A 27,931-nucleotide genomic window follows, 5' to 3' on the forward strand; every position below is an offset into this window, starting at 1 on the left:
GCGGCCTGTGAGCAGAGCCCCGGTCCCACTGCCTGGGCCGCAAGCCACCCAGTCCAGACCACACAAAACACCTGGCTTTGTACTTACCCTTTGCCCGGTGCAGCGGCCCAGCTGGCCGTGGCTCCCGTGTGGGGCCAGCGTGACACAGCACAACCCCTTCCCTCCCTGCCCGGTGTGAGCTCCGCGGACGAGGGAGAGGTCGGCATGGCCGGCCTCTCGCCTGCCCCATCCCATCCCCGCACGAACCAGCCAGAGAGGAGTGTGGGAAACATGGACCCTTCTCCCAGCTTCTAGAACACAGGCTGCTTTTAGGGAAAACGTAGCAGAAACAAATACTGGGTTTCTTTGGTCTGACGCCAGGGGCCTGCGCTGCTCCCGCGGTTGGGGGCACCGACCCTGGAGCCGCTGGTAGGCGCTCCGGGCAGGGCCTTTGTGGCGGCCGGCTCCCTTCCCTCCGGGTCGGGACTTCTTGAGGGCACGTGGGAGCTGTCCTCTGCCCCAGGCCAGGGCGGCCTGGCCGCGGGCTGGCCACGTCCCCGGTGGCCGAGGGTGAGGTGCTCCGCCTGCACCGGGCACATGCTGCGGTTCCGAGCAGAAGTCCCCTGGTGGAAAGAGGGTGGGAAAAGCACGGGGGTGCCCCCCCACCCCGGCCGCTGAGTTACGCGCCCCTCCCCCGTCTTTCCCGCCGGCTGACTTGTGCATCCTGTTTGTTTTCAGTGCAAGTGGTCAAGGAAAGGCTTCGTGCGGACGAGATGGTGTGTCGCGGACTGGTAGGTTTACCTCCGCTTCTGAATTCTAGAACATTCTCGCTGGTTGTGCACGTGTAGTGGGGGGCGAACGTCCCATCAAGAGTTGCCCCGACTGGAAGGCCCCGAGTGCCCGCCGCCCTGTGGCTTTGTCTTCGGTGACGCCGTGTGACAGGGAGTGTAGTCGCTGTCCCCGTGTCCTGTGTCCCTGCACCGGCCCACCAGAGGCCCCACCACCTCCTCCCGTGGGTGTGAGCGTTGCCCAGGCAACCAGCCGCTCCTGTGGTGGTCCCAGTGCGGCCACGGTGCTGCAGTTGGCCTGGAGCGCAGGGCAGGCAGCCCGCCCCCAACCCGACCCTTGGGCCCTGCCTCCTTTGAGCTGGCTCTCCATCCGGCGTGGCTGCACCCCTTCTGCAGAAACCCCTTACCTGCTTTCCTAACGTGCACTCACGGGGCCACCGCGGGGCTGAGGGTGCCTGCAGTCCGCACCCGCTCTTAGGGTCTTAGAGGGGCATGTGTCCCGCCGGTGGCCGTGGAAAGGCCTTCTGCTGGCCGAGGGTGCGTCCAGACGGGGTGCCCCATCCCGGGCCGGCCCTCAGCCACCCCTGCTGTTGGCCGGGAGCCTCCCCAGAGCCCCTCAGGGCTGGCTCTCCCTGGAGCAGGAGCAGGAGGAGCCCCAGGCCGAGCCTCAGACTCACTGCTGGAATCCAGGGAGCACATAGTGCCCTCGCTCACGCCACGCCGGCCACCTCGGCACAGAGCGGGCCGGGCCGTGGTGGGGTCGTTAGCTCAGCACATGCATCTCGTGGGGTCTTGGGCCCCCACAGGGCCCCTGGTACCGTGACAGCTGTAGCATGCCTGTGCCACCACACTGACCCCCGGTGAGGCCACCTGTCTGCAGCGACGCCAGGGGCCCTCCATGGGGCAGGAAGGCTGACGGCTGAGTTCCTGCCTCCCCGCCTCCCCCAGAGCAGAGACCCACAGCGGGGCCACGGGGGTCCCCCTGCGGGCTTCTTGGGGCTGTGAGCTGGGGGGCTTCTCAGGGGTGAAAGGACCCACCTAGTGCCCCTCTTCTGGTGTCACTGACCCACAGGGAGCAGCTGATGGGCTCCAGGAGCATCGGCCCCGCCCCCAGCTGCCCTTGGTGGGGTCCAGGCCCGGGATCGGGCTGCCTGCTCCTGCCTCCTCCACCTTTTCCTCCCCCTGTCCTCCTCCCTCCCCCTCCTCTCTCTTCCTGTCCTCCCTCCCCCTCCTCCTCTATCCTCCTCCCTCCCCTCCTCCTCTCTTCTCTCTTCCTGTCCTCCCTCCCCCTTCCCTCCTCCTCCCTCCCCCTCCTCCTCTGTCCTCCTTTCCCCCCTCTGCCTCCTCCTCCCCCTCCTCCCCATCGTCCTCTGTCCTCCTTCTCTCTTCTCTCTTCCTGTCCTCCCTTCCCCTTCCTTCCTCCTCCCTCCCCCTCCTCCTCTGTCCTCCTCCCCCTCCTCCTCTGTTCTCCTTCTCTCTTCCTGTCCTCCCCCTCCCCTCCTCCTCCCTCCCCCTCCTCCTTCTGTCCTCCCTCCTCGCTCTCCCTCTTCCTCCTCCTCCTCCTTCTTCCTCACGACTCTTCTTGGCCTGTGGAGAGTTCCTGCGATCATGCCATGTGATTTTCTTTGACAGGAAACAGCCCCCTTCTCAGCTGACCAGACGCGTTTTAAGACTGAGGCCGAGGCCGCGTGTGTCCTCTCTGACCAGGCGGGGGGACGTCTGGGCCAGCCTGGAGCGGCTGCGGGGGACACGCGTGGGCACGGGCAGGGCTGCCCCCTGCGACCCTGGGGCCCGGGCCCCGCAGGCCCCTCGGGAGCTGGGCCGGGACGGTGTAGGCGGGACGCCAGGTGCCCGGCAGCTCCAGCCTTTGTCGCCACGTCTCCCTTCTGTCCCTGCAGTGCCTTTGACTTGGTGAACATCCATCTTTTCCATGACGCTTCCAATTTGGTCGCTTGGGAGACAAGCCCGTCCGTGTACTCGGGGATCCGGCACAAGGCTCTGGGCTACGTGCTCGACAGGTGGGTGCTGAGCGTGCGGCCCTCCCTCCCCGCCTCCTCCGGGGCTCATGGCCGCTGCTTTTCAGCTGCTTTTCCTCCTCGGTTCTTTCCTATTTACCAAAACACAAAACTTGCCAACGTTGACCCGAATCCCGCCCCCTGTCCCAAGGCTTGAGCGGTCCCCGCGAGATGGACCGGAAGGTGGGTGGCCTCACTTTCTCTCCCGTGTTGTGGGGGAGAGAAGAAAACGTGCCCAGGGCTGTGGCCCCACGGAGGTGTCCGCTGAAGCGTTGACGGCCTCCCGAAGGCTCAGAGACGCTGCCGTGTGGGTTCCACCCGCCACAGACGGCACGCCCGCCTTCCCGTGGCCCCAGCCCTCTCGCCATCCTGGTGTCGCCGGGCTCGGGCTCCGGGCACCTGGGAGCGGCCCAGGCTGCACAGGCTCGGCTCCCCCGGCTCCGCCTCCCCGCAGCCAGGTCCTGCTTCCCGGGGCCGGGGGCCACGCGCCCGGGGGGTGGGGGGTGGGGCTCAGGGGTCTTCCGGGGTGTGCCCCTCCTGCCTGGGCTTCCGCCTGCCTCCGTCACTCCGGCTGTTCGGTGCTCCCCTCAAGGCTGCTTTTCGGGACCTTCCCACCCCGGGCCCCGTGAGGCCCACCGCCTGTCCCCGACCCTGCCGCGTGTGACCTTCCGCGGGGTCAGGGCCGGTAGGCGTCTGGGAGGGAAAGGCAGCTCCCCACACCCTGATTAACGGGTTGCGTTTAGTCTCGGCCTGGCGCCCCTCTGGGTTTACAGACAGACCTTGGCCGAGGCTCAGCGTTGCAGTGTGAGTGCATGCACGGGGCTGTCAGGGTCTGCCCAGGCCTCGGATGGAAGTCCTCCCTGACCAGCTTCTGTGTCCTGAGTGACGTCAATGACCCTCCCGGGCCTGGGGGAGCAGTCGCTACCAGACAGGGTCTCCCCGTTTCTGCCCAGGCGAACTCAGATTTCCCCGGGGCCCTGCCACACCCCACCTCTGCCCCTGTGCCGCATCTGCATAAATGTGCCAAGGGCTTAGACTCTGACGTTTGACCCTTCCCACGGGCACCCGGCCTGGCCCTGGCCTGAATGGGGCCTCACCCCCACACGCATGATCCTTCTGGATTCCTCATGGGGTTCCGCAGGGATGTGCTCTGGACCGGGAGTTGGAAGGTGTGGGACGGTGGCCATCACCTTAAGGGACCTCGAGACCAGGGTTCATGCCCTGTCTGGGCACCCTGGTTCCTGCTGCCGCCTGCCAGGGACACACATAGGAGCTGTGAGTGTAGGACACCGGGGTCTGGTTCTCCTGCTATAGCTGATGCACACGGAGGGCCTGGCTCTCAGCCCAGAACAGGTTCTGTGCTGGCTGCTCTTGGGGGTCTCAGTGGCCTCCCGGGCTCAGGCTGAGCCGGGAGCAGAGAAGGGACTGACCCGGGCTGACGGACCGGTGGAGAGGGCCTGAGCCAGCCTGAGCTCTGGGCGCACCGAGTGGGTCTGGGTCCTGTACCCCCACATGGTGGCCCGTCCCGTGGCCACTCACAGTGGGCCTCCCCCTCCCCTGTTTTCAGCCAAGCCCGCTCTGGAGAGCCCCCAATGTGCAGGCCTCAGCAGTGCCCCATCTGAGGCCCTGGGTTGCTGAGAACACCAGCACCGCTCGAGCAGGTTGAAACACTCAGGTGGGCGCTGACCCACCAGCACCTGGCCCGGAAGGCCGTCTGGTCCTAGGAGGCAGGACAGGGACGTGCAGGTACATCAGATGCACAAGAGCAGCCCTCTGGGCAGGGGCCACCTTGAAGGAGCCGTGGCCTGGCGCCCCCCACCGAGCCGCTTGGCTGGGGCGCCGCGGACGGGACAGCGAGCCCGCGGCCTGGGAGCAAGGACCTGGTCCAAGGTGCGGCCACGTGCGGGTCTTCCGGCCTGATGGTTCCGTGTCGGCTGCGCCCGCTCCCTGGGGCCTCCCGCGGAGCCTGGGGGCCAAGACAGAGGTCTCGGTGACAGTAGTCGGGTTGGTTGTCGGTGGGGTAGGGCATTAAAACATGTCCTTGCCCCAAACTGCTGTTCCTTTGCGGCCTGCGGGAAAGCAGCCTCTGGGTTCCGGGGCACTTTTCTGAAACTTTGCATTCCCATGAATGGCTTCTGTGGGGCGCGCAGCCAGCCGCAGATCCGGGCCTCCGCGGCGCAGGGCCGGGCCGCCCGGCACAAAGGGCGGCTCTGTAGGAGCAGTGAGTGACGGGCCGGCCTTTCATCGCGCGGCTAACCTTTTGGCGGCCACCAGCAGACTGCATTCTGCTCTGCCGGTGGGGAGGACAATGCCACCAACAGTGCCCCATTCACGGCGTTGGGAACCTCTGGGAGCATTGTCCGCCGTGCTCCGGGGACGCAGGGGGACGGCCAGGAGGCTCCTGAGAGGGGAGCCTGCCTTCTCCTGGCTTGGTCTCCCCGTAGCGTTGCACCCGGGAGCGGTGGCACATGCGCCTGGCGTCCCGTCCCCGAGCGCTTGGCGGGGGGATCGCCGGGTGGCAACTCAGAGGCATTCAGTGCCGTGCGTGCGGATTTCCTGGAAATCGAAGATGATCCCAGAGTAAAACCTTACTCTCAAGAAAGGCGAGAGACAAAGTCTCTTTGTCTGAAGCGTGTGCCCCCCACAGCAGCGATGGTGAGCGCCGTGGAGCGCCTCCGTGCAGCGCGGGGCAGTCTCGCGGACGCTGGCGCCCCCCCGGGCCAACCTGGAAGGGCCTCCTGGAGGCGGCAGAAGATGGGTCCTCAGGGTTAATGGGGTGCAGCCCCCGGGGAACCCCGCGCTTTTGTCACAAGTAACGACCTCTGTGCTTCCTGCGCGGCCCTTACTACCTCCTGCTTCCTGTGCGACTCTTGAGCGTTTTGCTTTTAATCTCACAGGAGGTTGGAGAAGACTGTCCGCTAGTCAGCGCGGTGTCCGTCTGAGGGGTGGGGAGCGGGCGGCGCGGGGGGGCCCCCCGTGCATCCTGGGGACCCCTTCTCCCGCGGGCACCTCCAGTCGACCGTGGGGACGGGCCTGCCCGCGTCCCAGACGTAGTTTGGCACCTGGGGAGCACGTCGGGGATTAAAGCAGAGCAGAGACCTCGGACGCTGTCCTTCAGAGCCGCCAGCACCGAAACTTCCTGACGTCCCCCCGAGCTCTCGGCCGTGAAATGAGATTTTTTTCCACAAGTGACAGGGCGCTTCTGTGTGTCCCCTTTGAGATGTGGCCTGGCCTAGTTCAACAGAAACATTTTACATTACAACTGTGAAATCCTGGCATAAAGCGCCCCGTTGTCCCCCCATTATTTTCTCACAAACACAGTCCATTGTCACGGCGCTGAAGTTAATTTGATCAACATTGGGACATTTAACTTTTATGTCCAGGCAAAAGAGCTGTTTCATGCTCATTTTGGGTATTCAAAGGAAATGATTGCCAGAAAAATAATGTTGCTGCGAACAATTGGGAGCAATTAGTTTCCCAGGGAGAGGCGATGTGATGCGCCCCGCCACACAGCTCCCCTTTGTGGCCTCCCGGGCGGCCATCAGTCAGCTGTCAGCCGCTCAAAGACCCTCCAACCTAAACGCTTCTCTTCAGGCCGTTCCCAGAACTCGCCTGGCTGCTCAGCGGGCAGAAGAAAAGCCACTGCGTCTCTAGGCAAAGGCGAGCAGGGCGCTAAAGACGTGGGTCATCTGGGACGCTCCCTCCGCGCGGCCAGGCACCGCACGGCTTCTCGCGACCCTGTTTCCTGCTCCAAGTGCCCACGGGGAGCAGGCCGCGTCTGTCCTTCGGGACCGGAAACACGCCACTCAGGCATCTGACGGCCTGGAGGCTGAGGCGGCCGTCGTCACGTGGGTGTGTCTGACACGGCGTGGCGTCCCGGGGCCGCACGCGGGGCGCCAGAACCCCGAGCCCCTCAGTCCGCGGGTCTGTGCCGCCGGCGCGTTCACGGCTCAGGCGGGGGCGCGCCCCGGGGGACTGTGAAGTCCAGTGGCCGTCCCGGCGCCCCGAGCTCCCTACGCCCCACATCTCAGACGAGCGGTGGTGTGATCACAGCCTCTCTCGTCTTCCTGAGGACAGGCTCAAGCGTCCAGAAAAGCCGGGAAGACCCGACGACAGCGTGCGCCCTCCACTCGGCGTGGCCACGTCTGTGTTTCCGTGTTCGTCCTGTGTGTCCTCCTGTTTAGAAACGAAACGCGGGCACCCTTGAGCCTGCGTCGTTGTCCTGCTCCCACCCTCCTTTCCCGACACTCCTGTTGGCGCTGTCCCTCGTCCGTGTGTCCCGTTCACACCCGTGTGCACCGTCCTGTGCCGCTGTCGTGCAGTGATGCGTGCAGGGGCGTGTGTGTGCAATCTGCCTTTTCCCGCGTGTAAGCGTCCACAAGCCGCGTGTTCCGCGTGTCCCCATCTGCAGCCGGCCTCCGGCCTCATCCCATGCGAGCCCTGACCGCCCCTGCTCGTCCACTGTGGTGTTGGCATTTGTCTTGTTGGCGTTCTGCTAATGGGACGATGTCGCGAGCTGTGGCCCGGCCGCTCTGCGCTCCGAGCAGGCCGCCTGGCCAGCACACGTGCTCACGCCGGCCGGGAAACGCGGCTGGTTTGCATTTCCACGTCGCATCCTGAGTTCGCCGGCAGCTCTCCAGGACTCTGGTTCTGGTGCAGAAAAGGCGTATTTAATGTCTTGATGCTATTTAAAGGGTGTGAAAATGAGAACTGCTGCGGGGGAGCTGAGAATGAGCCCCAGCCCAGTGCCCTCGAGTCGTGCCGCAACCGCTCCAGCCGAACCCACGCGGGGGCCGAGGCTGCGTGTGCTGCCTGGGGCCCTCCAGCACCGACAGCAAGCTGCCCTCCGCCAGGGACGCTCCGAGGCCCCGGCACGCGCTTCCAACAGCCGGCAGGCCGCAGGGTGCCTACCGTGCCGGCCACCGTCCCCCCAGTGCTGAGCCGCAGAGCTCCCCACCTCGGGCCCCTCGGGCAGCACACCCTCAGGTTTCCAGGCCCCGACACCCTGGCCCTGGGGACTGCCTTGTGCACTGAGTGCTCACGGCTGGCCGGTCGGCGGGCCGACACTGAGGCCCCTCGGGCAGGTGGGTTCTTGGGACGTTGCCTAACACCGGGGGGACGTCCAGGTGCCTGTGACGCCTGCCTGTCATGGGCCCTCGAACAGATTTTTCCTGTTTCCCTTTTTGAGGTCCGTTTTCCTGTCTCTGCCTCGTGTGCATCATATGCAAGCCTCCCCAGGCTCCCTGGTGCCGGCCGACGTCACGTCCAGGTGGCTGTCCATCTGGGGGCCGGCCGGCCCACACGCTCTGGCGTAGAATGAACAGTGACGTGGAAACTAGTCTACCCGCTTCTGGGAAGGTGAAAACAGATCCGATTTTGCTTGCTCGAAACAGCTTAGATGTGTCTGCAGCAAACCACTCAGGTGTTGAAGGTGAGAAGAAACTTCCAGAGCTCTAAGATGCCCTGCCCGGGGTCAGCAGTCTTGTCTGTCCAGCAGCGGCAGCGGAAACAGGAGAGCAAAGAGAAGGAATGGTCCTGGTGCGGTCGGGTCACCGTCTGCTTCCCGAACCCCACCAGGCTCTGGGGGTGTCGGGTGCCGTCCGTGCCTCGTGGGACTGCTCACGGCTCGCCCACCCGCCCGCCCGCTCCAAGGCCACCGGCCAGGAACATTGTAGCTTCTGAGTGTTGGAGCCGTGACTTCCTTCAGGGGACGTTGTCCCCATCCTCGGAGGGTGGGCACCGCTCGTTCACCGAGACCCGAGCCCGCGACCCCTTCCTCGGCGTGCGGGCCTCTGTGATACGGCACGTGTCAGCGTGGCTTGTCACATAATGAAATCGCCTGTCAAAACAGAAAGAGACTCTGTTTTCAAGGCCTAAAAAATTGATTTTTATGGCTCTTCTTGTAATTCTCTTTCTGAATTAGGCACATGATATTGATGTGGGCCTACTTTTTAATCATAATAGCGTCTGACAAGGTAATTAATTTTAAAACAACTTTTTTCTCTTGGCCCAAATGGCACTATATCGAAATTAAACGTGAGTGCCGTGAGGGCGGCGGGCCTGGCACTCAGGTGATTGCCTCGGCCGTGACAGCCCTCCATCTTGCACACCACGCGACCTTTGGAGATGGTGGTGGTTATTGATGAGCGCGGGCCATTCCATCAAAGGAGCAGGGCGGGCGTGGAAACGTGATCGAGTTTAGGTTTTAATGATGGTGTTACAAGAGCCTAGCACTGCTGACGGGACCCCTGCGGGGGCCGCGCCGGCTCCTTGCCGGGGCTCCTGTGGGGGGGAGGGGGGGAACAGGGCCGCGGGCCACGGGCATCCCTGTGCGCCTCCATGGCGACAAGGCCTGAGGAACCTCACGTTTCTCACTCTAGACACGCTGGAGCTTTTAAACCTCCATTCAGATGCTAAATCTGAAGTTTGTCAGTTTTTTAATGAAGGAATTCACCTCCCAAGGCCTCGTGCCGTTCATTAGCCAGCAGTGGGCGGCGTCCATAATTCCCGTCCCGGGCGTCAGCTGTCCGCACCTTCTGCAGCCCCTGTCCCCTCCTGTCACGTCAGCTCAATGCCTCGAGCCCCGTGAGGACGGGTGGCCCGTGTCCAGCACCCCCTCCCCCGCCACCCGCCGGAGGCCCTGTGCACGTGAGCCCGGGGTCTCTGCCGTCTCACAAACGCCCGGCCGCCCAGTGGCCCCAGGCCCGGAGCCGACTTCCTCAGGTGCCGTCGTCGCCTCCACCTGCTCCCGCCACAGCCTCCGCGCATCCCGGAGACCTGGAGTGGCGCCCTGACCCCGGTGGCTTCACACACCTTCTGAACTTTCACGGACCCGAGGAAACACAAAGTGCCGGCCTTGCGCCAGCACAGAGGGCGACCGCAGCGATTCGTACCAGAGCAGGTGGGATTTCTCGAGGCAAAGACGCAAGGAGACGGCGTCAGCCCGGGAAACGGTTACGGATTGCCGGGCGCATGCGAACTCCAGTCCCTCTCATTCGTCTCTACCGCTGCGGGGGTAGACGGAGAGCACACGCGTGATGTGGGTACACGCGCCCACACGCATGCGAGGCGTCACCGCGCGCAGGCACACCACGTACACGTGGCACGGCTGTGTCCCCCCTCTCCCGCTGGTGGCATGTGTGCGCACACACGTCTCCTGTGTCCGGTCTCTGCGGGTCACGTGTGAAGCGTTTCCCCGAGCTCCGTGCTCGCGGTCCCAGGAGGGGCACATGCGTAGAGAGCGCGGAGTGGTGAATCGTGCTCTACGTGCAGCGTCCTCGAGGAACACGAGTTCCCGTGCCCCCAGCGGACAGAAGCTGGCGGATGTTAAAGACCAGACGTGTGGACCCTGTGACATTCGAAGCGTTTGCCCAGCGAGCGGACCCCTCTTCCCTCGGCGAGGGAAAGTTGCAGTGTTGCTTTGGCTCCGTTTTTCTTAAAAACATAAATAAATAAAACAGAAAAGTGAAAAGCCTTTGAGGGGCACGAGGTCACGTGTACTGGCTGGGAGGACGTGTGTGGCCGCACTGGGTGGTGCCGGTGTGACCGCTGATGGCTCGGACGACACGAGGGGCTTCGGCGGTCCCCCGGCACTGGCCAGTCTTCTCATTGCCACGTCCCGGGCTCCACGGCGACAGGCCAGCTCCCCGTGTCGGCAGCGGCCATCTTGTGGGCAGCCTTCCTTCTGACGCACGGAGTCCCCCCGATGGCGCCCACCAGGCTCTTGTGTCTCCGGGCCTTGGCGGAGTGATGCCCACGGAGCCAGCCTGGCCAGGTGGCTCTGCCTCTGCTCAGGGAGGCAGGGCAGGCCGGTGGCGTCGCCGAGCCAGGTGCAGAGAGAGTCGGCTGGGGGCAGAGCGGGGCGGCCTCCTCCCGGTTTACACACACAGTTCCGTTTCACTGAGGGGCCTCTCCGTTTCCCGGGGAAGCCCTGGGGACAGGTGCCCTCAGAGCAACATGCATCCCTGTGCAACCTCTGGAAACAGAAACCTGTCTGCCTAATAATGTGACCGACCCCCCAGTGATTGTATTCTCTCTGCCCGAAATAGCCCCGGAAGGCCTCCCGGCAGCAGCATCGCCACTGCCTGAAGAGCCCTCAGCTCTGGTGAGGAGGCTCCCTCTCCAGAACAGAGCTCACCGTGGCCTCTCCTTTCCCGTCGGGGCTTCTGCATCCTGGATCTGGACCCCGGCCTCCAAGGGGGAGGGGAGGGGGACGGGAAGGATCGGACCCCCAACCTCCATGGGGGGAGGGGAGGGAGGTAGGAAGGATCGGACCCCGGCCTCCACGGGGGAGGCCAAGAAGCCCATGCTGCAGGTGCCCTGACGCTGTAGACATTCTGGAGACCTTTCTAGGAACCTACACAGGGTCTCTCAAGAGTTTTTTGTTCTAAAGGAGTTTAACAGCAGAAGCAGCTTAGCCTTTTCGGGACGGCAGAGGCAGCTGGCTTCCTGCTGACAGACTGAGTCCCGTGCAGGGCAGAGGCAGGGGAGGAGGGGTGGTGGTGGTCCTGGGCCCGTGCGGATGCGTCAGCAGGTGCCCCCACTAGGACCCTGACCGCCTTATTCCTCAATTAAAAAGTTTAATTTGTACAAGGAAACTACTGGTCGTCTGCAGTATTAATGATGTATGAACGTGTCCTTCGTCTTCAAGTTCACGCGTAAGTTGAAAGTTACTCCAGGTAAAAAGGGAAACGGCATGTTTTGTGGAACATAGCTCGATGACAGCAGTTCGTGACTGCAAGAGAAATGGGGAAATGGTGGAGGTGACTTTTAAAGGAACTGTCAGCAAGAAGGGTGTCGCTGTGGAAAGTGGCCTTAATTCCAAGCGTGCAGGGTAGATGGAGATCTCAGAAAGACCCGTGTGATTGGGGCAATTGTGTGCTGCACAGACTGAATGGGAAGAGCGTCGCGTGTTTAATAAATGGTGCGGTCGATCGGCCGCCGGGAAAATCGATGAACTGAGATCCCCGCTTCACACTGTGATTCCAGACGGATTAAAGTCTAACCACCGAACTCTGCCTTAACGATGGTGGGAGAGCCTGGCAGGGGCTCGGGCTTCTGGAGAGGACGCACGGCCGGCGGCTGGCACCCGCACCCCCGGTGAAGCTTACGGCGCGTACCGGGCAGAAACCGCCGGGAACCGCGCGGAAAGCATCCACGGACCGAGAACGTGGATCACCACCAGCTTACAGGGAGCCTTCCGGAATTCAAAAAAAAAAAAAAAAAAAAAAGAAGGGAAGGATTGAAAAGAGAAACCGGCCAGAAATAAGTAGAGACAGAAACACAGGTCCCAACAAGTGCCTGGCGAGGCAGGTGGTCTCCGTGGTGGGGATGGGCGGAGGGCGAAGTTGAAGCGGAAGGCGTCGTTTGTTCCGCAGACGGGACGGGCTGACAGGGTGCCGGTGAACTCGCCGCACGCCGCCTGCACCTTCGCGGCACAGGGTCGTGGGGCCTCCGCAGAGCCTCGGCGCCAGGAGCCTGTGCGTCCCTTTGCTGCCAGCCGCAGCCTGCAGGGACCCTTCTTGTGACCTGGGAGAACGTGCCGAGCTGGAGAAGGCGGCACGTCGTCCTGTGCTTGGCCCTTTCTTCTGTTTCTCAAGCTAACGAGTCAAGTGACGAGAGGCTGAGTCGGTAAGCGGCACCCGAGGCATTACCGGCTGTGCCAGCTTTCCCGGTAACCGGTGGCACTTTCCGAGTTAATCCGGTGCCGTCCTCGCCCTGGCCTTTGCCTGCCTGACAGGATTCGATCTCAGTCCATCTTGGGATGGGCCCGTGGGAGGAACACCCTCCACCCTGCACCCTGCACCCCGCAGCTCCGTCCCTGCAAACGTGTGAGCGGAGCCACGGCAGTGACGCGGGCTCCCCGGACGTCCCTCCCTCTGTGCCGACCACACGCTCCGTCCTGCTGGTCAGCGATGGCTCTCGCTCTGCTTTCCGGTCAGAAACGGCCGGCACCTTGCTTTGCCGTCAGAAGCGAGCAGCGGTCGGTAACCACGAGGACTTGGGGTCTGAGCGGTTGTCCCACTGTGCGTGAGGGGCCGCTGGCACAGTGGCCGCCGTGTGTGCGTTTCAGTGGGAAGATACCAAGGGGCTGCGGTTGACTCAGAACATGTGGGCAAGACGTCAGGGAGGCAGCGTCTCGCTTTGAAAAACAGACGCGGTTTTATGCCTTTGAAACGTGGAAACGGAGTGTCACAGACGCTTCCAGAGCTCACTCGCGTCCCACCCCACCTGGGAGGAGCGTGCAGACTCCCTCCCCCTGCGTCCTGAGTCCTGTGCTCCCAGCGAGAGCCCCGTTTCCTGGCCTCGGTCCTTCCCCCGCGCCGGCTGCACCACCCACCGGCTGCGGTTTCCCCACGGCCCTGGCCCGTGGTGACGGCGCGTCTGTGCTGAGAGAGCCGCCCCGTCTGTCTGGGGGTGTGGGGAGGGTGCGTGGAAGGGGAGCCTGGTGCAGAAGCTGATCGCCCGGCGTGGCAGTAACGTGGTCTCCTTCTCTCCTCCCAGAATCATCGACCAGCGATTCGAGAAAGTGTCCTACTTTGTGTTTGGAGATTTCAACTTCCGGCTGGATTCCAAGTCCGTGGTGGAGGTAGGCACCGCACGCAACCCGCCGTGGCGGAGGCTCCCGCCGCAGTCGACGGGCTTCGGGAAAGCCGCAGAGGCTGTGTTTGCGCTTCGCGGGCAGGTGTGACCTTGCCGTTCTCACCAGCCATGTTTTTGGCAGAAATTCCTAGTAATCGTGTGTCACTGTCAAAAGGGGGCCATTGTTGGAGTCCCTCGGACTTCTGAAGCTAATCAGGTGACCCATCGCCAACCGGCGGGACGTGACGCCCCGACATGAGGGCTGTTTTCGGCTGTGAGACGCCCAGGAAGCCGGCGGGGAGGTGTGGCTGGAGGGGGCTGCTTCTGCGGCGCCCGACGGGCAGGCGCTGCTGGAGGCCAGTGGCGTCTTTCGCCAAAACATTCGTGGCTGTCACTCGCTTCTCCAGAGCTTGGAGGCCGTGCGTGTCCAGGGCGCACCCACAGGGCCCTGGCGGGACGCCCCCTAGGGACAGGCACACGTGAGAAGCCTCGGCCCTGTGGGTCCTCGTCGTGTGACCGCGGAGCCTCTCCTCCGCTGGCACAGCCGTGACCCCGCTGCCTGTGCCGAGCCTGCACGGGGAGTCCGGGCGGCCCACACCAGGAAGCCCTCCGAGGGTTCGCCCGGCACCCGGCTCACACCGGGTAGAGACGTGGCGGCCCTCAAGCAGTCACCGTCCTGTCGGCGTCACCGTCACAGACGCTGCCACACGGTCCTCGTCCTCCTCCGTAGAGGTCGTCCCCGAAAGACAGACGGGCGTGCTCTCCGTCACTCTGTAGCTCCCCTTGGTTGACGGAGGTGAGCAGCGTGGTGTCGAAGTTCTCCTGTCTGATGTTGCAGCTCGTCTGACGGCTCCTCAGCGGGCGTGCTCACAGGTGCACGTGTGTGAATGTTCGGCTACGTGCTGGTCGTGCCTGGACGCTCACCGACAGCTGGGAGAGGGTGTGTCAGGAGCGGGGTTGTCGGCCCCCGGTGTCTTCGCTTGCTTCTGCTGGTTTTTCTCTCCTCACTTCTGGGCGGGGAGCGCTCATCGGTCCGCTCTCAGGCCCTGCAGCGAGCCCGGGAGCACGTCTGTCTTGTTCAAAGCTGGTCCCGTGTCTGACGCTGTTGGGCCCCCGGTGCCCTCACCAAAGGCCACCGCCCCCATTGATTTCAGGCCACTGGGGGCTTGAAAAGCCACATTTTGATGAGATCCTGACCCTCTATGCAGGGGTCGCTTCTCACGGGGCTCAGGACGGTGAGCCTGCCGTGCACAGAGCGGCCCCTAGCTCATCCTTCGCTCTCCTCCCTGAGCTGAGCCACCTGCAGAGAAGTAAAGATCCTTCGAAAGACCGAAGCTGGCCAGGCGGGAGCTGCCCAGCAGCTTGTACGTGCGGAAAAGTCCGGGAGGTGTTGAACGGGCCTTCTCTTCCCTGAGAACAGACACCACGAGGAGGGGCAGTGCTCCGGCTCGGGTCAAGGTCGCTGCAGGTGTGCGTCCGGAACTGCCCCGTGGCTGTGTGGCGCACAGCACGGCTGAGCCCCTGGCGGGTGCTGGGCCGAGAAGCCGGCCACAGCCCAAAGAGTGCGGTCGGTGGCGCAGTTAGGGCCGGCCCATCTGAGAATGACGCTTCCTCCCCTACGGCGGGAACGTGGGCTGCTGTGCCCTCCGGGGAGACGGCTGGGGGCTGGGGCCACTCTGCGGGCTAGCCCCCCACTTCCTGACTTGTCCTGTTTCCTAAAACAAGGGGCTCCTGCACACAGGGGTCGCGGCAGACAGGAGGGACTGTCTTGCGAATTGGCGGGAAGTTTTCCCAAGAGCAGACACGTTTTTCTCGAAGTCACTAAGGAGTCTCAAGAATCTCTAAGTTGCTGATAGCCCACAATGTTCCAGGATTCCTAAGCACCGCTATCTGACGGGCTACCTGAGTTTTTAATAAGTGTCTCCAGCTTTCTATTCCCCTTCCTGCAGGAAAAGACAGGAGGTCTTTGTTCCGATTGCTTTCCCATCACAATTACCTGACACAGATAAGGACTTATTTGAAACGCTATTTTTAGGAGACGATTCCCACAGTAGCTGGTTTTCAGAAGGAGAGCAGCACACATATGTCCGCCCCTCCTTGACCCCACAGGGTCCTGCCCTGGGCCCCCAGCCTCGTCTTCTGTCAGCTTCGCCACCCCTGGCCCCAGCAGCTCGGGGTCCCGTCCTCCCGGGGCAATTGGCGGGCAGCCCAGTGCCAGCCCAGAGGAGCTCGGGCCGCCCGCACTTCTGGAGCTCGGAGGGTGAGAGGCTCCGTCCCCTTGCCATCGTGTGCTCCTCCCCACCTCTGTGCACCTGTATGACGTCAGGTGCAAAGCGTGGCATCAGGTACTGGGAAAAGGAATAAATGTGTATTCGTGCGGCCCCTCCCTCCTTCCCTTCGTCAGGTGGTCGACTGATGAAACCACCACTGTGTCCTTGTGTCCCAGCGTGAGCATTTCTGTGTGTCCAAATCCCTGCCCCCTGCCCTGCCGGGAAGCCGCACGGTGGCGGTGCTGGAGAGGCGTGGGGGTCCGTAGGCTGCTAGGGGTCCTGGGGACTCGAGGGCTGAGCCACGGTAGACTGAGAGCGGGGACGCCCAGGGCGCATCGTGGGGAGACCAGTGTCTCCCATCGGGGGCGAGGAGGGTGTGTGAGGGCCTCGGAAGGTCAGAGAAGCCTCTCCCGACGGAAGTGAGGCAGCTGGGCAGCTGTTTCGACCAGCGGCTCTTCCCATCGGTGCCAGTTGGAGGTGCTGGGCTTGATGGAGCAGAGAGGTCTTCAGCTGCTCCTGTCGGAGGCTCTGGCCACCAGCAGGAGATGCGGCCTCCCCGGGAGCCTGTTAGTTGGGGACGTGGGTCTTTCACTTACGAGCCAGGGGCACGTCCCAGGGCTACTGTTCAGTCCGCGTGAGTGTCGGGACAGGACAGCGCATCTGAATGCACCCGAGCGCCACCGGGCAGACGGCTCTCCTCCACCCCCGGCCTGGGAAGGCCCGCGGGCCGCCGAGCTCGGTTCCTGGGAGCAGCGAGCCTCGCCCAGCGACGCCCCAGGATGCTGCCCGCTGAGTGCCGTTCCGGGATGGGTCAGATTCGGCTCTGTGGCACCTCCGCCGAGAGTGGGAGGGAAGTCCGTGGGCTTCAGTGGAATCACTTGCTCATTAAACAAGTGCGCCTACGATCCATCCTTCAGTGTTTGGAGGATTTTCACGTCCACGTGGCTCTTTAAAGCCTCAGGATAAATGGCCGTTCGTTCGCCAAAACTTCTAATTACATTTTTGCATAGGGGTTGCTGTGTAAATACAGCAGACTTTCGGGAGATGATCGTGATCCCAAATGCATGGAATATGACTTTCAGTTTAGAGTTTCTAAGGACCGTTGGGTCAATGAAGATGTTAGCTGTGGAGCCCAAGACCGTTCTCGAAACCCGGGCAGCAGCATCAATACAGGCATCAACCACTTGTGAAACTTCCCTGGAGCCTGAGAAGTCGAGGCGTCGTGGAGTAAACCAAGGAAGCAGTATGGGTGCCTCGCTCTTCCCAAAGAAAGATCCAGTGGTTCCTGAGAATTGTGGACTGACGCCCGGGAGGAACCTGGCGCCTGGCATGGCGGGTGATGTCCCGGACCACCCCCACAGGCCAGGCATCCCCTCCCCAGTGCTCTGCCCTCATGCCCCCGCCAAGCCGCCAGGGCCCCTCCCTGCCGGCCTCGCACACGTGCTGCTTACCGAGAAGGTTCTAACCAATCTCTTGCCTGTTCCTGACTGAACACGTAGGACACGGCGAGCACACGGTGCAGCCTTCCTGTGCCGGGCCCTGTGCCGCCACGCGGCAGGGTCCTGGGCTGCTGTGACAAGGACCACACATGCGTGTTCCCTCACAGTCTGGAACCTGGCACTCCAAAGTCAAGGTGGCCTGGTCGTCCCTCATCGTGAACACGCGGCCTGTCCTCCACCCCCTGTCCTCATTGTTCCCTCATGTGGACCCCAGTCGTCGACCTTGGGGCCTATCCTGAATCCAGCCTGATTTGTCTCGAGATCCCTAACTAGTTACATCTACAAAGACCATAGTTTGCAACAAGGTCACCTTCTGAGGTCTGGGTAGACATGAATTTTGGGGGACACTCTTCAACCCTGACAGCGTGTAATGCTGGATTGGCATATCTCCCCACCACTTGACGAGCTGAACACTAACACAGTAAATGTACTTCTTGGCAAAGGTGTACCTGAAAGTAAATTGAACTGAAAAAGAACAAATTTTTTTTTGTCGGTGATTAATTTCAGTAGCGTTAGTCAAGGTGCCGTAGGTTATTGAATTGTGAAGTACCGCGTAAGCACGTCTTCTGGAAAATCAGAATCTGCCAATGGCATATGGCATGGCTTTTTAAAGGAGTTTTTAGCAGTAAAAACAATGGATAGAAATTTTGTGGGAACCAAAGGACATTTCTGCACACTTCCTGAGAGTCTGAGTCCGGCTGGGTGGGCGGTGGTCGGCTCCTCGAGAGGACAGGTGTGGAGAGGCGTCAGGAGTCCCAGGCCAGGGCCCTGAGTCCGGCCTCTGCAGTGTGGATCCAGGGCCACAGGCGGGTGCCGGCAAGCCCAGGTCCCTCTGAGGGACAGGCTGCCTGGCCCCGACTCACTTCACTTTGCTTTTTTCTTCCAAATTAACTGCACAACGAGGATGCCACAGGGACCGGCCGGCACCTCCAGGCCCTGTGTTGGGGCTGCGGTTGGGGAACCACAGCCTGAGAAGCGCCTCAGGTCAAGCCCCGCACCAGCTGGGGTGACGGGCCCCGCAGGTGTGCACACAAGATGCCCGCCTTTCACGTGACGTGGACGTCATGGCTCGTGTCCCCTCTGGGCTGGACCGTGCCCGGGGCGGCCCTGTTACAGCCTCGATGTTTCTGGAACATGCGTGGGAGGCTGCCCTCTGTGTTCTTAGAGGCTGTGGGGTCCTGCGGGTTGTTGGCCTTTCCTGCATCACATTCTCCTGTTTCTGTCTGTTGAGTCCTCACAGCCGGCAGGGAGTAGATAGAAGGACCATGAGGCCCAGGGTGGCTCCGTGGCCCCAGGGAGAGCAGAGCCGCTGTTTTCGTTCCCACGGCCTGGATGGTGGTTCTTGTTTCACAGACGCCCGTGGCGGGTTTGATACTCTGATTTCGGTTACGGCTTTGCGGTAGGCTGCCCCAGAGCTGGGGTTTCTTTCACGTCTGTCCAGCCGATGTTTCCTGCGTGCCTGTGGTGCACGCCAGGGTGGACGTGTGGCCCGGGGCCCTCATGGTGACGGTCCTGGGTGCCGGGAGAGCCGTGGGGGTGGGTCTGCCAGCCTGGGGACACAAGTGCTGTGTTTCGTCTGCCCCATCCTCTTGGGAGGCCCAGGAGCAGCCTCAGAACAGCATCGTTCAGGGTGTCTGTGCTTCCCGTGACCCTGTTCTTGGAAGCACCTGCCTCTTGCGGGAGGGCCCTGTTTCAGACGCACCTGTGTCTGTGACCTTGGTGTCAGCCGGAGGCCAGCGGGGCATGTCTTGGGATGGGGCCTCCTGTGGGCAAGGCCTGGCTGGGAGCCGTGGAGTCCTGTGGGGTTCTTAAGCATGGTCTGGGGGCATCAATGCCATTGGCGGTGTGGACGGGAGGGGGGGGTTGGTACAGCCCTGGGTGGGCACTGGGATGTGGGCAGCCAGGAGGAGGGGGCCAGGACGAGGGCAGAGTGTCCTCCGTCCATCCCCCTCCAAGGCCTCAGAGCGGGGCCTCTGCCCCTGCGATCTGCCGAGGAGGCGAGTGGGGCGCCTGACCTTTCCTTCTGAAGCACCGCGTGGCCCAGGAAAGAGCACAGGTCAGGGAGAAGCCCGCTGGGGCTTGGCCCGGACCCACGCTGCCCACCACCGACCTGGGCCTGTGCCCGGCACTGTCCGTCCTCCCCTCCACCTGGGTAGACAGGCGGACTGCCCTCTGCAGCGACCCCCTCCTGGGGCCGCCAGTTATGGACACCCACTTTCAGTGCCTGAAGACGGGGTGCCAGGGACGGGAAGAGAAGGCTGTGCTGGCCTCCACCCTCCGTCCTCGAGGTGGCCTGTGCCCACCCCACGCGTAGCCTTCGGCGGGCCCGAGGTCGGCGTGGCAGGGGACCCCGAATGTCGTGGACCGTGCCGCAGCTGCGTGTGAGGAGGCCTGAGGAGGCCTCGAGGCGGGACTGTGCCTCCTGCCTGACGATGACTTCCGGAAGCGTGTGGTCACGTTGTGTGTGAGCGGGTCTCTTCTGCTGAGCACTGCCGGGTGAGAAGCCGCCACCAGACTGGGTTTGGGTTTTGTTGCCGAGCCCCACCGAGGGCGGTGAGGTCAGCCTCCCCGGACTTGGCGTCCGGGGTTCTTCGTCTCCTGGGTGCCACCCCCGTACTCACTGGCAAACCTGTCTCCAAATCAGCGAGGGGCCAGTGAGCGGATGGCAGCCTCCAGGAGGCGCGGGCCGCCACCGACCCTCCTGCGGGCAAAGGAGGTGGGGCCAGTCAGGCCCCCGAGTGCAGGAAGGGGAACCAGGTCACTTCCCTGGTTGGAGCCGGATGGAGACGGGTGGCCAAGTCCTGCTGGCAGCAGCCTCGGGAAGAGCCGCAGAGCGAGGGAGCCCGTCCCCCGGGAATCGGCAGCTTCCTGTTTCAGATGCAAATTCATGCCGACATGCTTGCAGAGCAGAACCGAGAGGACCGGACTTGGTGCTGCTGGATGTAATTAAAACGTGCACAGATTCCACACGATTGTCACGTGCCGTCTGGTGGGCCGTGCGTCACGAAGCTGCTTATTGACGCAGCCTCTGGCTCAGCCCCGCTGGCAGGATCGCTCAGAGGGTACGTTTTGTGCCTTGCGCCGTGGCAACTGGCAGCTGGGACGCTCAGCTGGCCGCAGTGACAAAGAGCATCAGCAGTGCCAGGCGCTCCCGTCCCGGCGAGGCCCAGCCCACGCCCACCTGCCGTGCTTCATCCCTGACAGCGATGGTGGCGGATGCGTTTTTGGAGGCTGGCGGCCGTCTTGAAAACCAGTTGCCAGTTACTGACACGTGCACATGCGCCCGGGTGCCAGGTGGGCCCCTGGGGACTCGGGTCCTGTGAGGACCCATCTGGGGGGGGCGCCCCCAGCACTGACAGCGCTGGCCTGGGAAGGGGCCAGAAGGAACCACGCAGGGCACACCCCCCGCGTCACGAAACCACCGCAGACCACAGCCAGCAAGAGTGGTGCGGCCAGGCTGCCCGGTGGCCGGAGCCCCGTCCCCAGACCGCCCTCCTTCCCTCGGGGCCCCCGCGTCCTGGGGAGGGTGCTCCCACTCGGCCTGAGGGGGCATCACCCCATCACGCCCTTGCCAGCCCCCCTCCCCCAGGAGGCCCTCCAGGAACCACCCAGCCTGCACGGTCACGGTGCCCACACGGAGCGCCAGACAACGGGCTGGCTCGCGTCTGCTCTCCGGTGAGCTCGTTGAACCCAACCCCAGCCGTGCCTCCGCACCCCAACACTCAGCCCGGGTCGTGGGGCACGCGGACCCCCCGGCAGCCAGCTGGCATTTCTGCCCGTGTTGTGGCAATGAGTGGTGGGAGCAAGCAGTTGAGGAGAGGGCAGCCTGGCGACCTGAGACAGCTGGAAGGGTTGCCCCAGCCCCCGCCCCCGTGATGCGCCGCGAGAGAGCCTCCTGGGGAACGGGGCTTTCACAGACCCTTAGCAGCTCTGAGAGGGTGTGGGTTTAAATGTTCAGACATCTCTGTCCTCTGTGTCGCGGGCGAACGCTGGTGGGCGTGAGGGTTTCCAATCTGAATTGGGAGCCGGTGTAGATGGGGCTGGGCGTGCCGGTGGCCTCCTTGGCTCTGGGCACTCTTGTGTCTGGACTCCAGGAGTTGCAGCCGCTGGGTCGGGCGCTCGTGCAGGCGCCTTAGCGTCTCTGCTCAGCTTGTCTGTGTGGCTTTTGAAGAGTCAGAATTTAAAGCAGCCAATTTACGCATCTAAATTGTTAGGTTTATTTACTTACTGTTCCAAAAAAGGAGAATCCGGTCTGTTTTGATAAGGGGCCCGCGACACGAACCTGAAACCAACTACGTAAGGTCACAGTTATGACCGTTCTGGGTTTCACGGGTGGGGGATTTTCTGCCAGGAAGTTTGCCTTACAAACATTAGCTGGCCTTTCCAACCGGTACACTGATGTCCCAACAATTATCGCCACCATGATGGAAAGAGAAGAAAAAAGACAAGAGCGCTGGTGCCTTTCGCCCTCGCCTGTCCCCTGTTGGAGAGCCTGATTTTCTGCCTCGTGGACGGCTCTGTGCTCACTAATGTGCGTCCTGCTGTATGCAGCACTGCTCTCCCGCTGCTCTTTGGGTCAGCACGGCCCGCGGGGGTTCTAGGGCCATCCACCTCTGGGCCAGAGCTGGTGGGCAGGCTCCCTGTCTGTCTGTGGCCTGCGTGGGCGCTCGGAGGAAGCGCCAGGCTGGGGGGTCCCGCTCCGCCTGCCCTGCCTTGTCCCGGGGTGTCCTCAAGAGACCAGACCGAGAGCGTGTCTAGGCCCCAGCCGGGGCCTTGCTGCAGGCGTCACCCCTGGGGAGCCGTCCCGGGCCCGGTCCGCGTGCATTGCACACCCTGGCCGGAGACACACCTGGCTTCCTTCCAGAACACCGGCCGAGGGGCCCGTGTGGGCTCAGAACCGCCACGGGCTTGCCCAGCGTGCCCCTCCCTTAGCGCCTGCCCTGGTGGCCAGGCCAGTAGGGAGTTCGCGGGAGCCGTCCTGGGAGGAGATGAAAGAAAGCGTCTTTATGGTGGTGTTGTACTGGAGGAACAGTGCACAGTCTGAAACAAAGAGGGGGAAGGCGCCATGGCGGCTGACCTAACCCTCGTCACGGCGCCTCCCCACGACCTGCCACCAGCCCCCCAGGGCCCCCACTGCGGCAGCCTCAGCACTCTGGGGCCCCCAGAGACGGTGTCTCCCCCACACTTACTAATAGACGCCTTTCCTCCTGGGAGCGCAGGGATCTGGTGGGAAAACCTTTGGAAGAGACAGAGCGCTCACCAGAAGGGCCTCCGGGAGGTTAGCACAAACGGGCTGGCGGACCGTTTGGGGCAGTTCCTGCTGGAGGCAGGGGGCACCTCTCCAGAGAGAGGACAAGACCCCGAGGCATTCGCGGGCGGAGGCTGCCCTGCTCGGCCCCGCCCGGGGCTGCTCTCCGTGTCGGGCAGGCCACCCTGGTCCCGAGGACCGGGGGGGGGGTCGGCACCGGGACGCATTCGTGTGAAGGTGGCTGTTTGCGGGCGGCAGGCCTGCCACCCTCGCCTGCCGCTGCTCCCTCCTGCCTCCCGGGAGCTGTGCGTGCGGGCGCGTGTGCACGGTGTGCCCTGTGTGTGCCTCGCTGGCACACGTGTGCGCTGAACGCAGGCGTGTGTATTCACATGCACGTAGGCCACCTGCGTACACGTGTGTGTGCCTGTGCGTGACGGGAAGGAAGTCAAAACGGCCAGAAGTCGTGCCACTCCTGCCCACTAGTGACCCACGCTGTCACCAGGGCGGGATGGGCACTGGCATGTCCTTGCTGCTCTGGCCACCGGCCTCCTCTCTCTGTCAGGGCTCCGCTGGGGGGGGGGGGGGGGGGGGGGCTTCACCTGCAGGGGCTCCGCTCACCCTGCCGAGGCGGGGAGGGGGGGCGGCTTCTCCGCGCTCGTTCTCTGCGGTGCCGTGTGAACCCTCCCCCAGCGGGGACGGTCAGAGAGCGTTGGGCGAGAGGCTCTTTCCTGAGCTCTTTCCCTCAGATGCGTAGGTTGCCAGGGACCAAGGCAAGTTTTAAAGCCGCCAGTTTCCATTCCAGAACCTTCAGAGCCGTGATTCAGTGGTGCCTCCCGTCAAGCCCTCGCGTACTCTCGGGACTCAGTACGATGTCTGCAGATGCGAATCACCAGAGAACGTTAATCTCGTGGGACTGACAATGCTTATCTTGTGTCCCTGGCACTTAGATGGATGTCCAGGGCACGGGGATGTCTGTGAAACCTGATGCTCTAATTCTCTGCCCCTACTTGGCAGAGAGCCCGTGTGGGATGCTAGGGCCCCCACCCCGGGATGACCCGTTGGTGGGTTCGGAGGCCCCTGTACCCCTGACTCGGAGAGGTGTGTGCAGGCGGCCAGGGGCAAGTTCCAGGACATCGTGTGGGCCCCTTGCGGCCAGCGCCTCTGGGAGAACCGTCCGTGTCACGAGATGACGTTTATTGTCTCGAGCCAGCTGTTTTCTAGAGTCGTTTGAAAACTTCAGTTTTAAAAGGTAATGATTCTCCGTTAACTCGTTTTAAGGAGAATCTGTGGAATGCATCCAGGGGCCTTTGTGAACTACCTTTTGGGAGCGTTTCCTGTTCTGCGGCGACTGCTCCATGAGAGGGGCCGGCTGGACGTTGGGCACTCAGCCCCCTCTTTATTTTCAGCCGCCAACTGAATGGCAAGAACGATGGGGCGGTGGGCGGGTCTCGCTGACATGCCTCCGGTCGATGGTTTTTCGGGGAAGGCGGCCTGCGCCGCGTGCTGGCTGCTGAGGGAACCGCTTTCCCTGACATCTGTGTGATCTGGGGGCGGGGGCGAGGAACCCCAAGATTCCGGTCCCAGGGAACGGGAGCAGACCGTCCCAGGGCTGGGGAGCAGCTCCGTGCCGGCGACCTGAGTGCAAGCCATTCTCAGCCTGGTTCTTGCTGGACACACAGCACAGAGCAGGCGAATGGGGTCTCACGTGGGGGTTCCACGCCCGTCCCTGCCGGACGCAGGTACACAAGGGGGAAGGAGGCGCTGGGTCGGGTGCGCGCTCATGCCAACCGTGTGGCTGACGTGGCTCCAGCACCACAGATACCCCATTCCGAACGTGGGCGGACCCCTTGGAGGGGCTGTGAGATCGCCCCCTGGGCCCGGGTGAATCCCGGCTAGGGTCGCCAGTGGGAGCTCAGCATCCCGGTCTCGGGTCCGTCAGACGAGCCCCCACTCCTGGAGGTGAGGGGCCCCCGGGCACGTGCGTGGGGCCTGCAGACAGGGCTGAGACGTGCCGTTTCCGTGGAGGAAGTCCCCCTGTGAGCACACGGAGCTCTGGGCCCCTGGAGAAGGCCGTGCGCGGGCACCTGCCCGTTTCTGGGTTCATCCAGGCCCCGGGTCCACACCCCTTTCTGGGCAGCAGAGGCTGGTTCCTTACAGTGGCTCCAACTTCCTGCACTGTGTTCCCTGCCCTGCACCTCCTGGCTTCCGGAGGCATCCGCAGCCCCTCCCTGACCCCAGAGGCCGCCTCGGGCACTTCGCTTCACTCTGTGCCTCCGTAGCATGGCTTTGCTGCCGGTTCACTGCAGCTGTTTGTCAGGAGGGTCCCGGGAAGGGTCCTGGGGACGGTGGCACGGGCCCCGCAGCTGACCCTGAGAGGCACTGGCCCGCCCGCGGAGGCTGGTGCTGCACCCCCAGCCCTGGAGGTCAGCCGGCTCCGGTCCTCCTCCCGACTCTGTGGTCCGTGACGTGCCAGAGAGCCCGCCGGCCAAAGGAAGCATGTCCCTGAGACTCACGATGCCCGTGGGGCCTCCCTGCTCCCGGCTCCTTGACCCTCCTTGGAAGGCCGGAGGCGTTTTCAGTCCGTTTCTTCTGCAGACTTCTGTCGCCTTGGCCAGACTCAGCCATGAGCGTCTGGGGCTGAAATTAGACTGGGGCGCTCCTTCGTTTCCGGTTTCACAAGGGTCTGCATGTCCCGCACCAGGCTGTCAGCCGGCGAAAGCAGCGGCAGGGCCGCGGTTCCGGGGAGAGGTGTGAACCACGGGGCACATGTCTCTTCAAGCCCACCCACCGGCTCACCGAGGCCAGGCCGCCAGTGAGGAGGGAGCGTCCTCCCGAGTCCCTGGGCACACGGCTGGGGCAGGCCCCAGGGCTTCTCCCCCACCCTCTGCCCTCCTGCTCCGTCCTCCCTCCTGCCTCCTCCCTCCTCCTCCTCCCGCTCCCTCCTCCCTCCTTCTCCCTCCTCCTGCCCCCTCCTCACTCCCTCCTTTCTTCTCCTTCTCTGCTCCCTTCTCTGTTGTTACTGATGTCTGAGATGTGCCAGATGCACACTTCCCTCCACCGTCACTTTCTCCGGATGGGTTACTCCTTTCTCCTTGTTGCTGGGATGAGGCTCGTAAGTGGCTAAGGCTGGGTTAGCTCACACCTTGGGAGCCTCGCCCGGGAGCGCCAGGTGGGGGGGCCGGCAGGTGCAGGGTGCCCCCACCAAGCCCGTTCTGCGGTGTGAGGCTCTCCCAGGCCACAGTGCCTCCTCCTGAGGGTCTGGGTGTGAAAACAGGGAAGTCTGCTTCCCGCGGCCGTAGCCTGATTCCTTCAGATTTTGCTGGACTGTTTCCCACAGTCCTGCCTGTACTGTGTCTGTGTGGGGCCGCAGCTGGCCTCGTGGCCGCATCCACTCAGTTCAGCCCGTGGTGGTCTCGCCCCTGCGCGGAGGGAGGGAAGGCAGGGGCCTTTCGAGGGGTCCCGGCCCGGGCACCGCCGTCCGCGCCCCGCACGTTCAACGGTCAGCAGACATCTGGCCTGGCTGGTTTTCGTTGCCGACCGAAGTCAGGATGAAAACCTGCCCCCACCTCTTTGTGGACCCCTAGACAACGGCCCTGCTCACGCCTCCAGACGGCGAGCATCTGGCCTCTGTGAGATACCGGCTGGTGCCAGGAGCCCCTGCCCCCTTGGTGCAGATGTGGGATGGGCTTTGCTGGGGCCAGTGGCCAGTGGCCAGTGGCCAGGTCAGGAGGCCACGGTGATGAATTTGTGTGGCGGCCCTCCTGCTCCCTGAGGTGCCTCCGGGACCTTGTGGTCCTGGTCCCGTGGCTCTGCCTGCCCAGCACAGGGGAGCGGGCCTCCTCGGGAGGCTCCGGGCAGGTCGGGCAGGCCGTCTGCTGAGAACCTGCCGTGTGCTGGTGGCCTTCGGTGGGTCCCAGCCCTCGCTGGCAGGTGGGCTCGGTGGCCAGAAGGGAGGGCGTGGCCCACCAACAAAGAGGTGGCTTGTGTCAAAACTCGGAGATGGGACTGTGCCCACCGACTGCCAGGACACAGGACACGCGGGCCATTGGAGGAGGCCTTTCCAGGCGTGAGGACCCTAGTCCCCGGGAGCTCGGCTGTGGTTCCTGCAGCCACGGTGGCTTCGGCGGCTCCCGCACAAGCTCTGGGGGTGGGGCGTCCTGGCCCTGACGAGGGGCCTGCTGACCCCAGGCTCACCCCCACCGCATCCCAGAGCGGCCCGTGCCGTGACCCCGAGCGGCATCTGAACATGCACGGCGGGGTCCGTGTGCGGGCCTGGGCCAGGGGTGGGGATCCTTGTGAGCCTGAGGGAGACCGAGACCCCTGCCCGCTCCCCGGGGGGCTCCTCCTGAATCTGCGGGGCAGAGCGAGACCAAACTCGTGTTCCCGTCCACGCGGGCCTCGCCGACAGAGGCAGGACCGGGGATTTATGTCCAGCGGACACACTCTGGGGAAACCGCACGGTGGAAGTGAGTGCTGGCCGTCCTGCCCCTCCGCCCCCTCCCGGCCACAGTCCCTGGATGAGGGACTGCCACCTGAGGGGAACCTGCTCAGAAGCCACATTTACGGCCGGGCGGGAGCGTCACGGCCGTCGTCCGTGCAGCTGGAAGCCTCGGCCCTTCTGACGCCTCTCGGGGTGGACACAGCCCAGCATCCCGGCTTTTACTTCAGTTCACACACTGAGCCGTCCAAACAGGGAAACTTCGCAGACTCTGCTTCAGGCTCTGTTCCTGATGGAGTTTTTTAAATTTACGTTTATACGTTTTTGTTCTGTGTGCTTCTTACCAACACAGACTGAAACGTACCGCGCGGAACTTTGGAACGTCCTTCCTGACAGGCGTATCCCATCCCAAGCTGCCCCCAGATCAGGCTTTGCTCAGTAAGGCCCAGAAGGAGACTCAAACTGGGGACTTTGCTGAGCCGCCCGGTCCAGGACCGGCCGGCATTCCCGGGAATCCCCGAGCCCCTCGGCTCTGGAGCTCTGCCCTGCAGGTGTCAGGTGCCTGTGTAGCTGGTGCTCGAAGTGGGGACTGAGCTCCGCCCGCGCCCTGTCCCTGCTGCCATGGACCGCAGGGTCCTTCTGTCTGCAGCAGAGGGTAGAGGGTGGGTTCTGCGAGACGGTGTCGGATGGCCCGGCCGGAAGGGTCCACACGTGCTGCCTTTGGTAGAGTTTTGGACCACGGGGGAGGACTGGGCCAGTCAGGTAGGCTGTGAATGACAGGATTCACAGAAAACACTGGCAGTGGCCCTCTGGGCTGACACTGGGGTCCGGGTCCTGGGGACACCCCGTCCCGGCAGCCTACCTCAAAAGTTACCACACTGCGAAGAAACACGGGAGTTTCCTTAGCCACACGACAGGTGGGCGTCCTTGGCGACAGCGGCCCCGCGAGATTCCAAGACAAAAATCAGGTGCTCGAGTGCCGAGAGGACAGACTGCAGGAACGTCCTGTCTGGCGCTCCTTCGTGTGGCTGCTGATAATGAAATAAATCTTGGATGGCTCTGTAGAAATAGCATTTGGGGCATTTCTTTTTCTCCTTTCAAAAGAAAAACCCC

At 63.3% G+C, this 27,931-nt stretch overlaps 1 protein-coding gene across 1 annotated transcript in view; it reads left to right on the forward strand.

Annotated features, from left to right (window-relative positions):
* INPP5A (inositol polyphosphate-5-phosphatase A) overlaps positions 1-27,931 on the forward strand; it is a gene marked incomplete at its 5' end in the record, with an annotated part of 175,497 nt that overhangs the window by 122,919 nt on the left and 24,647 nt on the right. The window contains 3 exons of the mRNA XM_040486937.1: positions 718-770; positions 2,666-2,785; positions 13,286-13,370. Of these exons, the coding sequence (XP_040342871.1) occupies positions 718-770; positions 2,666-2,785; positions 13,286-13,370 (258 nt within the window). The remainder of the gene's footprint in view (positions 1-717; positions 771-2,665; positions 2,786-13,285; positions 13,371-27,931) is intronic.

This window comes from Herpailurus yagouaroundi, unplaced genomic scaffold, assembly GCF_014898765.1.
Source record: "Herpailurus yagouaroundi ecotype Mexico unplaced genomic scaffold, PumYag 163, whole genome shotgun sequence".
NCBI lineage: Eukaryota > Metazoa > Chordata > Mammalia > Carnivora > Felidae > Herpailurus > Herpailurus yagouaroundi.